The sequence below is a fragment of the Carassius auratus genome, chromosome 41 (genome assembly GCF_003368295.1).
Source record: "Carassius auratus strain Wakin chromosome 41, ASM336829v1, whole genome shotgun sequence".
NCBI lineage: Eukaryota > Metazoa > Chordata > Actinopteri > Cypriniformes > Cyprinidae > Carassius > Carassius auratus.
The window spans coordinates 4,872,309-4,884,096 of NC_039283.1; the positions used below are offsets into that span (position 1 = coordinate 4,872,309).

Consider the following 11,788-nt stretch of genomic DNA (forward strand, 5'->3'; position numbering starts at 1 on the left):
CCCGGGTATAGGCCTATATGTTTACCTGTGCTTTGTAACTGTGATAAATTGACTCATAAAATGGTTATAGACCTATAATGGATATTTTAAGACTATGGATTTGTTCAGGCTAATACCAGCTAATATAGTTCAGTTACATTGGCTTCAATATTATAACTACACTGAAAGGCCTTACGTCCGGCAGTTGAGCAGGTGTTAATGCTGGATTATTTTATTAGGAGACTGTGTAAACGTGTAATAAACAGATCCTGAATTCCCTCACATCATGTAACACCAGTGTGTTTTCGGCATGCCATGCCACGTCCTTGTTTCTCTGGAGCAGTAGGAGGGCTTTCTTTTGGGCAGGTATCTTTTACCTGTGTCACGTGGGCGGTGGCCAGGTAGGGCGCACACAAAACCAGCGCGATCCAAGCAGCCATTGCGGAGCAGAGCCAAGGGTTTCGGACTGGTTTGCATCGATTCTCACGCATTTTAAAGGCCACGAGAAACATCAAGGCGAGTCCGAACCTGGCACTGATTTGTCCGTAGGTGTGGGGTCACTGGGCTCTTCGCTTTTCCGTCACCTGGAGTTGATCTCTAGGGTTTTGCTTTTGCTGGGTGGTGTGACAATAGTTTTTTTTTTCCTTTTTAAAAATGACGGTTAATCCAGATTATCTGGTTGTTTTTTTCACCACAACATCTGGCGCAAGTGGGGACCAGTTGGGATCAGATGAGAAGGAAATTGTACAGTTGGTTTGGCAAGTTGTGGATTTAGCGACTAAAAAGGTAATTTTATATTTCCCCATGACGGTGTGTATGCGTGCGTGCGTGCGCGTGCGTGGTAATTCTGCAAAACGTAGAGCGAGTTTTACATTTATACATGTCCGATTTTTTTTTAAAGAAAAATTTATTTAGGTCAAATATTAAAATATATTTATTTATTATCTATCTGTCTATCTATCTGTTTGTATATGTGCATTTGTGTGTATACTGTATAATAATTCTGTTGTAGGTGAGAGAGAGCATTTTCAACAATTATATATGTCAGCTATTTAAAACCAAAATTAGTCAGTCAAATCTAAGGCTCTATCAATCTAAATCTATCTTTTCCCCTGCTATTTATCAATTCATCCATCCATTTTATTTATTTGCCTATGTAAATGGATATGTTGGAAGTTGAGCATTCCTCTGCTTTCTACATTCAGGCAGGTCAGGTAAATGAATTGCTAGTCAAACCGGATCATGTTGAGCTCTCTGAGGAGTGTCAGGAGGTGAGTGGACTCACCGAGGAGGCCTTGACAGAAGCTGATCCGCTGGAGGAGGCCATCGAACAGGTGATCATTCCTACATAATCTGTTCTGACAGGATGGTATTTCTCTTTTAGTCTCTCTGTTTTCAGAACTTCTGGTTCAACATACATAAGGAAGTTTGCGTTTGAAAGTGGACACTTTCAAATGCAAAACTTTATTTTCTAGTTTTTACACATTTTTAAACACATTATTTAACAGCTTGTAGATTGATATTTGCGTGAGCAGCCTTGTATGTATTAAAGGCCACATAACAGTGGCGTTTACTCAGAGAGTCCATGTGTGTGCAGTTGAATCAGAGGATATGTGCAGAAGTGGATGCAGGTGCAGGAAACACCTTCTACCTCTGTACGGATGGACAGCTGCACATTCGTCAAGTCCTCCATCCTGAAGCATCCAGCAAGGTATCAATAAATACTGCAACTGAGTGGGTGATATCTGTGAAAATATCCATATTTAGTTTAATAATTTGTAAGCGCAAATGCTTACTTTTGTGCTTTTCAGAATATTTTGTTGCCTGAGTGTTTCTTCTCCTTCTTTGACCTGCGGAAAGAGTTCAAGAAGAAATTCCCATCAGAAGGGGAACTGAAAGACTTGAATCTTCAGGTCATGGCTGACTGTATCCTTAAAAGACATGTCAAATATTATCTTTTGTGTATTTTTTGTGAATCTTGAATGGATGAGGGTAGATTAATACACATTACCTCATAATTCTCTGACAACTAGTGTGAGGAAGTTGCATTTGAGTGTGTGTGTGTGTGTGTGTGTGTGAGAGAGAGAACGATAGGTAACAGGGTGTTGGCTGCAGGATCCCAAGGTTTTGAAATGCAAATAGACTCACAATAGTGTGGGCTCAATTGAGCCAGCAAGAGAAAGCCAAAAGTGTTTAGCCAACAAGCTTAACCTGCCACACCTACGCTGTAATGTCTTAACACACACACACACACACACAATGCAATAACACAGCCCTCTACACAGTAAGAAAAGTTAATCAAAATGTATTCACACCCTTCATATTTCTGTTGTGCCTTTATGGAACTGCTGTGTTTCAACGTTCCTTTTGCATTTATAAACCCTAGTTGTTCTTTGCATCTTTACTGTGTCATTAGCTGGTAATTATCACAAGTGACACTTAACCCAGACCCTGTATTCCTTGACTGCGGTTCCAATCAGATCTGAAAGTGGTGGTAGATTCTTCTCTTCATGCTTTCACTGCTCACATGGTTCAGCAGATGTCAGAAACTGTTTTAGCACTCATCTCGGAGCCTGTCTGTAAGTCCTTACAGCTTTTATTGTCTGAACACGTGAATTTAATATTCATAATTGTTTGTTATGAACCTGCTTTATTCGTCTTCATAGGCCACCAGTTCTCCTTCCCTGAAAAAGTGAATGACAAGTTTGAGACTGGCACATGGTAAGAGCTGTTTCTTATTTAAACTAACAAACATTTGTCTGCAACTGTGTTCAGTTTTTTTTTGCTAAGCTCCACCTTAATGTTAATGACCAGTCATACCTTTGCAACTGTTGCCATCCACCATATTATAAGAGTACCTGGATTTGCTTTTTTCCCACAATTTTTTGAAAATACTGTAAATATCAAGGAATTTTAATCTGAATGGTCTGGAAAAGTCTGTGAAATTAATAAAATCACACAAAGTCATAGGACTTTGTATAATGATTATACAATTTTTATTAAATGTCTGTTACACATCTAAAACATTAGACTAAGAGATTACTGTTTGTAAGTGCAATTTCTATAAAATTGTTGATTAATGGATATTGGAGATATGTCATATTAGTTTAAGTTTACGTGAAAATGTATGGTGCTGGAGCTATAAGTATTATAGAGTATTTTTATTCAGGAGTTATTGAATATAGAGTTTGTTTCTTTTTATATATATATATATATATATGTATAAGGAAAAGCTCATGCAGTGAATTCAATTATGTCCTATTCACTAACGAACATGTAATATTTCATTAAGAACCACTTACGTTTGCTCCCCGCTAAACAAGCATTACAGTAGTCTTATCTAGTGAGATATTTTGAAGTTTTTATTTTTATTCCGAAATATTTTATTAATTAAAAATATCTGATAAAATGCTTTCCAATATCACACCTCAATCTAGCCCGAGCACATTTACTGGAAGTCATGCAGGTCACTGAAATCTTCTGTTGAATCCTATGAGAACTGCTTTGCTACTTCAAGAGTTGTTGTGACACATTGTTTAAATTGCATGTATGTGTGTGTATAGCAGTAAGATGGAGAGGGTGGATGATAACACGGTGATCAGAGCTCGGGGTCTTCCATGGCAGTCCTCAGACCAGGACATCGCCCGATTCTTCAGGGGTCTCAACATTGCCAAGTATGCACACACAACCTGCAATCCACCCACAGGAAGTACTTCTTAATAAATGATCATCATTCAGTCTGTGCACTATGCCGATCGTTTTGTCTGATGAATGACTGTCTGTGTGTGTCTGTTTGTGTAGAGGAGGTGCTGCATTGTGTCTGAATGCTCAGGGAAGGAGGAATGGAGAGGCACTAGTGCGGTTTGAGAGTGAAGAGCATAGGGATTTGGCCCTGCAGAGACACAAGCATCACATGGGTACCAGATACATTGAGGTATGCACACATTCATGAAGCTGCTATAGTGATACATACCATATTTTTTGGACTATAAGTCGTACCTGAGTATAAGTCGCATCAGTCCAAAAATACGTCATGACGAGGAAAAAAACATATATAAGTCGCACTAGACTATACGTCGCATTTATTTAGAACCAAGAACCAAGAGAAATCATTACCGTCTACAGCCGCGAGAGGGCACTCTGTGCTGCACAGTGTAGGCTACAGGAGCACTGAGCAGCATCTCTGGCAGTATAGAGCGCCCTCTCGCGGCTGGAAACAGTAATGTTTTCTCTCGGTTCATTTCTATTGGTTCATGTCAAATTAATTTTGATAAATAAGTCGCACCTGACTATAAGCCACAGGACCAGCCAAACTATGAAAAAAAGTGTGAGTTATAGTCCGGAAAATACGGTACATGTATCAAATAAATTATAAAAATATAATTTCCCACAACTTTTTTTCATTGTAGTGGAATGGTATGTCAATTATTTACATTTTTTTTGTATTGCAGGTTTACAAGGCAACAGGTGAAGACTTTTTAAAGATAGCTGGAGGTAATTTCCTTTTTCTTTTTTTGCTTGAGTTTACATGCTTGATATTTTGGTTTATGTGTGGACAGGATCGGGAACTGAGAACTAGTTCTTATTCTTATTCAGAACTGGTTCCATAATTAATTCAATTCCATGAATAATCAACTCTTATTCACTACCAGTTTCGTAAAAAAAAAAAAGAAAAATGGTCCATTGTGACCAGTAGATTCCCAAACTTAATTTCTTGAATTAGCCGGTTCTTTGAGTCTGAAAATGTGATGCACATCCAATGTAGTGTGACTCCTGAATGAACGATTCATTGAAGCAAATCAAAAACATACAGTGCAGTCTGTGTAAACACACCTCGGTGAGAACTGCTCTACGTTTATTTATTATTGAAATTATCCCATTGTTTGGCAACGAAATGGCATTTATTTTTTTCCAAATATTTATGCCTTGAAATAACTGCAGGAAGTGAAGTAACTGGAACCTTTTACAAGAATTGAAACGGGAACTAAATTTCTTACTCTCCCATCCCTATCTGTGAACAATCTTGCCCAATTAAATATTTTCTTGTTATTGTATGAATGCGGTTGTAGCATAAATTGTGTATATTATCTGATTTCTGGAGTTTCTGTCAGTGTTATTTGCATTGGTTTGAGTATGTTTTGTGTATTTTTAGCATCATGTTGAGTGGCTCATGTGTCAATGTCTGACTGGCAGGTACCTCTAATGAAGTTGCCAAATTTCTGTCGAGGGAGAATCAGGTTATCATACGCATGCGTGGACTTCCGTTCACCGCCACCGCAGAGCAGGTGCTGCAGTTCTTCTCCCCGGCATGTCCTGTGACAGACGACAGCGAAGGCATTCTGTTCGTACGGTTTCCCGATGGCAGGCCCACCGGGGACGCGTTCGTGCTGTTCTCATGTGAGGAACATGCTCAGAATGCACTGAAAAAACACAAGGACATCCTGGGCAAGAGGTACATAGAGCTGTTCAAAAGCACTGCGGCTGAGGTGCAACAGGTGAGAGCAGCGCTTCCTATTTGAAATCATTATTTTTGTGGAGTGTATAAGTCCAGTTGGTTTAGACTGACTTGGCAGGGCAAGTAAAACATGAGGGGTTTGGGTGTGTAAGTGTATGTACAAGCATGTACTCCGTCTGAACGACCCGGCTGGCTAGACAAACACTCAGATCTGCAATCTGTAAAAGATTAGCTACAAATCTCTCTTGTAGTCTTCCTGTTCTTTACTGTAAAAACCATTCAAATCTCATTGTTACTATTTTTGTAAAATGATTTGGAATTAATCTGTATTAATATTTAGCTGTTGTCATGTACATCAAACCAAGGCTACTCAACTCCCATAAATCACGAGCAGACATCATGTGTGCTTGATCACCAGCAAGTAGGTTTTTGGTGGAACAAGTCTTGTGTCATTTAGGCAAAGAGAATCCCATATGCCTTCTATTAATACTTGGCTGGTTGCTGGGTTCTTTAATAAACAGAATACTTACAATTGAACCACATCAATAATACCAGATGTCTGGATTATGTCTGACACAAAAGGATATCTGAATCCCTCACACAACAAACACTAACCTCTGTTGCCCATTTTTACCTGATAAGTGTAAACAAAAGTGCTTTTTTTAATGTGTTTAATGACAATATGCAGAACTGATCTGAAATAGTTTTATTTCTACTTTTTAACACAATGAGTACATAACAGACTACAGCTCTAAACATAACATGCATTAAAAAAAATTATTTTATAAAGATTAATTTATTAATGTTTTTTTCTTTATGCCTGTATCACATAATCGCTGAGTTGTTTTGCTCTCAAAATGATTGCAGATTTATTTTCATATTAGTTTTAGGCTGTCTAAGGGTTATCATGGTACCATGTTTTGTTTCTCATTCGAGAATAAATGCAAAATATGCATTAAGTAACTTAATTTACCTTTGAACTAATCATGGGAAAAATATGAATACTGGTCAAATATATTGGCCAAACTAAGTACAATGGCATTGAGAAGATTTAATTATAAGTTGAATGGGTAATTACATGATAAACATTTAAATAATCAAATATAAAGAAAGAAACAAACAAACAAAAAACTGTGAATTTCTATGCTAACTCTAAAGTGTTGGTGATCAGACTGTACATGTTTGGTAGACTCGATCTGGTAAAGTTCCAAGGAATATAAAACCAACACGTTTTATTTATGTGGACAAGTTGTCTCCATTTATTAGTGCATTTGAGGATACAGACACAAACAGTATCTCCAGGCTCATCCATCATCTCCACACATGGAGCTATAAACAGACAGAAGTCTTTTTGATAATGTGCAATGCCAGTCATTCAACTCCAGCATTTGTGTGTCAGGTACTGAACAGATACTCATCGGCCCCCTTGATTCCCGTGGCCCCATCCCCCATCCTGTCTGTTGTGCCACCCCCCACATTCATGCCCCCAACGGCAGCAGTGACAGGTGTGCGGGACTGCGTGAGATTGAGGGGTCTGCCGTACGATGCCACCATCCAGGACATATTGGTTTTCTTGGGAGAATACACTGCTGACATCAAGCCACATGGAGTGCATATGGTGCTCAACCAGCAGGTAAGCATCTTAGACACACTTATATAAATATGAACTGTAGCATTCATAAGAACTTCATCCAGTGAAATAAACACCTCTGCAGTTCAGAATGTGTTCTGTTGGGGAGTTTTCCCTCTTTGGCTCAACCGCTCCATAAAAAAGGTTGATTAGTCACAGCTTTTGTCAGGACTTGTGTTTCTTCATTCTTTTACAATGTGTTTCTGTCATGCCTTGGTCTTTACAATATCTCAAAGTACGCTGAAGAGAACTTGAGAAAAGGATAGGCTATTGAAATGTTTCCACACAAAACCTAATTTCTAAAAAGCTGGCTTGCATATTTTCAGCTAGACACGAAGAAATAATTTGTTTAAATGATTCTGATTCATCTTAATGGTTCCATTAAGGATTATTTTACAATACAGTTCTGAAGTTTGGGGTTGATGTGTGTTTATGTTTTTTAAATGTTTTTGATAAAAATGTCTTATGCTCAGCAAGGCTTAAATTATACAGCAATATTTTAAAATACCGTTACAAATTAAAAGATACTTTATTTTAATATATTTAAGAACATTGTTAATTCTAATATGGCGATTTGGTGCTCAAGAAACATTTCTTATGATTACACAATTATGAAGTGTATTGCTTAATATTTTTGTAGAAACTATAAATATTTTTCAGGATTTATGGATGAATAGAAGGTTTAAAGGAACAGCATTTGCTAATATAGAATATGTAACAATGTAAAAAATGTTACGGTCACTTTTTGAATGCATATTTGCTGAAGAAATGTCTTGCCTTACTAACCCCAAACATTTTAATGGTAATGCAGTACTTTTTAAGGAATACATTTATTTTGGGGTGAAAAAGTCAATTCAATGCCAAATGATTTAAAACAGTTCATGCAGAACTTTTTACACTGTTTATTATGCAATCCAATAATTATTGAATTAACTTTATTAAACAAACAAATGTAGAAACTGATTTTTTTTATTTTTTTTTATAAAGTCTTTAACTACATTTTGGGAAATGAACAATCTGTCCGTAACTACTCTGATTTTTAGATGTATAGCTATTTGTATTTCTGTTGTTGAATCTAAATATAGTTCATTCAGGTATTGGACTGCAGAACAATTAGACTGTTTCTCACCATGTGCTTTTGATTTAAAGAACCAATAAGTGCACTAACTAACACTGGTGCAGCTCCAATGAATAAGAAGTGCAAGAAACTATTAGTATTTTAGTATAGGGTTCCAGTATTTTTTGAAAATAGATTTAAAATGAGAATAATTGAAATATCTTCATTATGAAATAGTGTAGTATTTTTAAAGCATTTGAAGCAGAAACACATCCTGCTCTCTTGTTAAGTGCGGTTGTTGTATTTTTTTTAAAAGTGAGTTTATGAGTTCAGCCTCTGTTTGTGTGTTTGGTCAGGGTCGTCCATCGGGTGATGCTTTTATCCAGATGCGTTCAGCTGACCGGGCCTTCCTGGCGGCCCAGCACTGCCACAAGCGCAGCATGAAGGAGCGTTACGTGGAGGTGTTTGCGTGCTCCGCTCAGGAGATGAACATCGTGCTGATGGGGGGGACGCTCAACAGGAGCGGCCTCTCGCCGCCGCCATGTAAGTTACGACGTAAGTGCCGCTGGGCTCTGGGTCTGCTTCTCTCAGCTGTGTGTGCGGGTAGGTGGCGCTTCACGCCTTCCTGTTTTTCCCCTTTCTCTCATTCATTCACTTATTCATTCATGGTGGGTGTCCTGTCCACATTTCCTGCCCAGGCAGGAATGGGCATCAGGAGTGGTAGGAATCTGGTTGGGTGAAATGTTTTTCTTGTTTTTTTTTTATTATTATTCAATTGAGATCTGAGTTCGTCAGATGCTTTTCCACAGCGGGGGAATGGAGGGCTTTGATTTGAGGTGATTTAGTGCAATCTTTCTAAATCTAAATGTGCACAAGATTTTAATCCACATCACAATGTCACCATATGCACTTTGTTGCACATGTAAAGCCGCTTTCTGTTTGATTTAGTGTAGATTTCTTTCTTTCTTCAGGTTTTAGATAGTCAGCTCCATAACTTTGCTGTCTTAACAACCACCAGCGGCATGTAAAGGCATCGGCCTGCCACAGGATGAGTCCGGTTAAAGGCATCTGAACGCCTGTGGCTGTTTACTGATATGTGTTGAAGGGTGGAGGAACATACCTTGTAGCTGAATTTTAATGGCAGATATTGGCAGTTTTGGGATAAGGTTTGCTGCATGCTTTGAGTGTGAGATCAAGTTTGGGAAAGATATTTTAATAGAAATTAAGATTTAAGACGCATAACATTCACATGATAGATGAGATTTGTAATTGTACCTGCAGTGTTAACTATGAGACATGCCTGAACTCATTTATACATGGGTTCACAATGTGAGAGGTTATGTTTAGGGTGGGCTTTTAAGGTGGCTACACCGTTGAATTGCACTACATTATTCATTGTTTGCTTGATGGGATGACTGCATAAGCCTCTGATGACAAACAATGAACAGGACTCTAAAGGAGTTTAAAGGTGTAAAGCCTTCATTATAACTGGCTTATGTTCAGTCAGGACCACATCCTTTAATTAGTTGGCGAAAATACTTTTGAATAATCGCTAGTAATTATGTAAATTAAATATTTCATCATGTGTCACATTCATTAATTTGAGCCCACTTTATTCTCATTAAAATGGTGTACATCAAATTTTGTCAAGAAAAATAACACTTTGATAATTTAATGACATTTTAATGAGAATAAAATGGATTGCATTTAAGTGAGCAAATTAGCTCAGTTTATCATTGTTCAACTCTTTCAGCTCTAATATGCCAATTCTCTAGTTATTTAGATTATACACTATAATTGGGTTATTTCAACTTTTTTTCCTTCTAAACTTTTAGTGCATTTTTTATTTCTTGCAGTATTACTTTTTCTCATATTTTTATCAGCCGTATATTTTATAAAAAAAAAACAACATTTAAATTCTCACCACTGTACATCTTTTTAATTTCCATTGTCAATGACTGAATCAAAAAAAAAAAAAAAAAAAAACGAATAATTTTGTCAGTAATTTCCTTGACAAGATTAACACCACAATCACATCTTGTTGCTATAAGCGGACACTTTAAGATTTTTTTTTTTTTCACTCAATAATTACTCAATATCCCACCTCCCCCATTTCAGGTTTGTCCCCGCCATCATACGCATTTCCTCATGGGACGGCGCTTCTTTCTTCCGGAGCGGTCCTTCCTGCCGGAGCAGTGCTACCTGTGGAGCCAGCAGCTATCTACCCCTCCCAGTTTCTGCTGAATCCCCGAACCCTGGCACCAACCACGGCCTTCTACCCTGCCAGTAACCCACTGTACATGAACTACACCACCTATTATCCCAGGTAAGAGTTTTATATATATATATGTTAATGTTGTTTTTCAGTCCAAGAGCAACAGTTATCTGCAGTTACATTCACAAAAGATGACGAATGGATGATTGAATACCATTAATCTTTTTGATTTAAAGATGTGTCTAGTACTCTAGTGTACATATCGATCCAAGTCAGCATCTGTAGGTAGTTTATTGAGGAATGGAGGCATCATAGATGCATAAATGATTCCAAGGTTCCTTTAATATGCCATAGTGCTGTGCGTGAAATGATACAAATGGCTTTTGAATTGAAAGAGTGGTTGAAAAAATTAATTAATGAATGTCCATTGGAATTTATTATTGCAGTTCTACCAAGAAATAGGCACTGTAGTCTTTAAATATTTGCTTAGTTATATCTAAAGTTCACTTGAATTTGTTCTAGATCATTAGTTGTGATGTGATGCCTTGGAAACCTGCCTGAACCAGTTTCTTCCTTGTGTTTTGGACACAATCAATACGTCTTTCTTATTTGATGTCAGGACTCTTATACATGTCAGAATACTCAGAATATTTATATTACAATATTTACATTCAACCTTTGTGTAATCTGTTGTGTTTGAGGACTTTTTTGATGAACTGCTCATGGGAAACTCTAAAGTCTGAACATAATGACTTTGTCTTTAAGAAGGACTTGCACAACCAGGACTGGGTGTGTTTACAAGGGTAACACACAACACAGAGAGTGTGTCACACCCAGGTCCTTTAACACATTATTTTGCATTTTAGCTCACTTCATAGTGGAAAAACTGGTTCAGGTACTGAAATTTAAGGACAGAAATATGATTATCTAGCTTTAGGAAGGCTACAAAAACCTAGGGAAGATTTGTAGAGTAAACTATCACTCCAACACGATGATGTTTGGGGTGGGTCAGGGTGGGATGGGGTGGGACTATTTCTTCGACAAATGAAACGATAAAAAAAAATTATAAAAGTATATTGTTTGATTATATTGTATTAATATTTTTAAGTCATATTTTAAAAAAAATGTATAAATATATATATACACACATATACACATATACATACACACACACCCACACACACACACAGACACACACACACACAGACACACACACACAAACTACCGTTCAAAAGTTTTTTTAAAGAAGTCTCTAATGCTCATGAAGGCTTCATTTATTTGATCAAAAATACAGAAAAAAGGTAATCTTGCAAAATGTTATTACAATATAAAACAATAGTTTCTATTTGAATATCCTTGAAAAAATATAATCTGAATATCCATCAGCCATTACTCAAGTATAAAGTGTCACATGATACTTAGGAAATCATTCTAATATTCTGTTTTATTATT

General features: G+C 37.2%; 1 protein-coding gene across 3 annotated transcripts in view; it reads left to right on the top strand.

Annotated features, from left to right (window-relative positions):
• Positions 1 to 380: 380 nt before the first annotated feature.
• LOC113059865 (epithelial splicing regulatory protein 1-like) overlaps positions 381 to 11,788 on the top strand; it is a 17,892-nt gene continuing 6,484 nt past the window's right edge. Inside the window, exons 1-13 of one of the 3 annotated variants that reach the window (XM_026228507.1) lie at positions 381 to 765; positions 1,185 to 1,313; positions 1,577 to 1,690; positions 1,791 to 1,905; positions 2,460 to 2,558; positions 2,646 to 2,700; positions 3,543 to 3,653; positions 3,781 to 3,913; positions 4,431 to 4,473; positions 5,173 to 5,474; positions 6,834 to 7,067; positions 8,478 to 8,676; positions 10,240 to 10,447. In XM_026228507.1, coding sequence (XP_026084292.1) covers positions 634 to 765; positions 1,185 to 1,313; positions 1,577 to 1,690; positions 1,791 to 1,905; positions 2,460 to 2,558; positions 2,646 to 2,700; positions 3,543 to 3,653; positions 3,781 to 3,913; positions 4,431 to 4,473; positions 5,173 to 5,474; positions 6,834 to 7,067; positions 8,478 to 8,676; positions 10,240 to 10,447 — 1,874 coding nt within the window. In that variant the 5' untranslated portion in view covers positions 381 to 633. The remainder of the gene's footprint in view (positions 766 to 1,184; positions 1,314 to 1,576; positions 1,691 to 1,790; positions 1,906 to 2,459; positions 2,559 to 2,645; positions 2,701 to 3,542; positions 3,654 to 3,780; positions 3,914 to 4,430; positions 4,474 to 5,172; positions 5,475 to 6,833; positions 7,068 to 8,477; positions 8,677 to 10,239; positions 10,448 to 11,788) is intronic. The other 2 variants (XM_026228505.1, XM_026228506.1) reach the window with 2 other exon arrangements.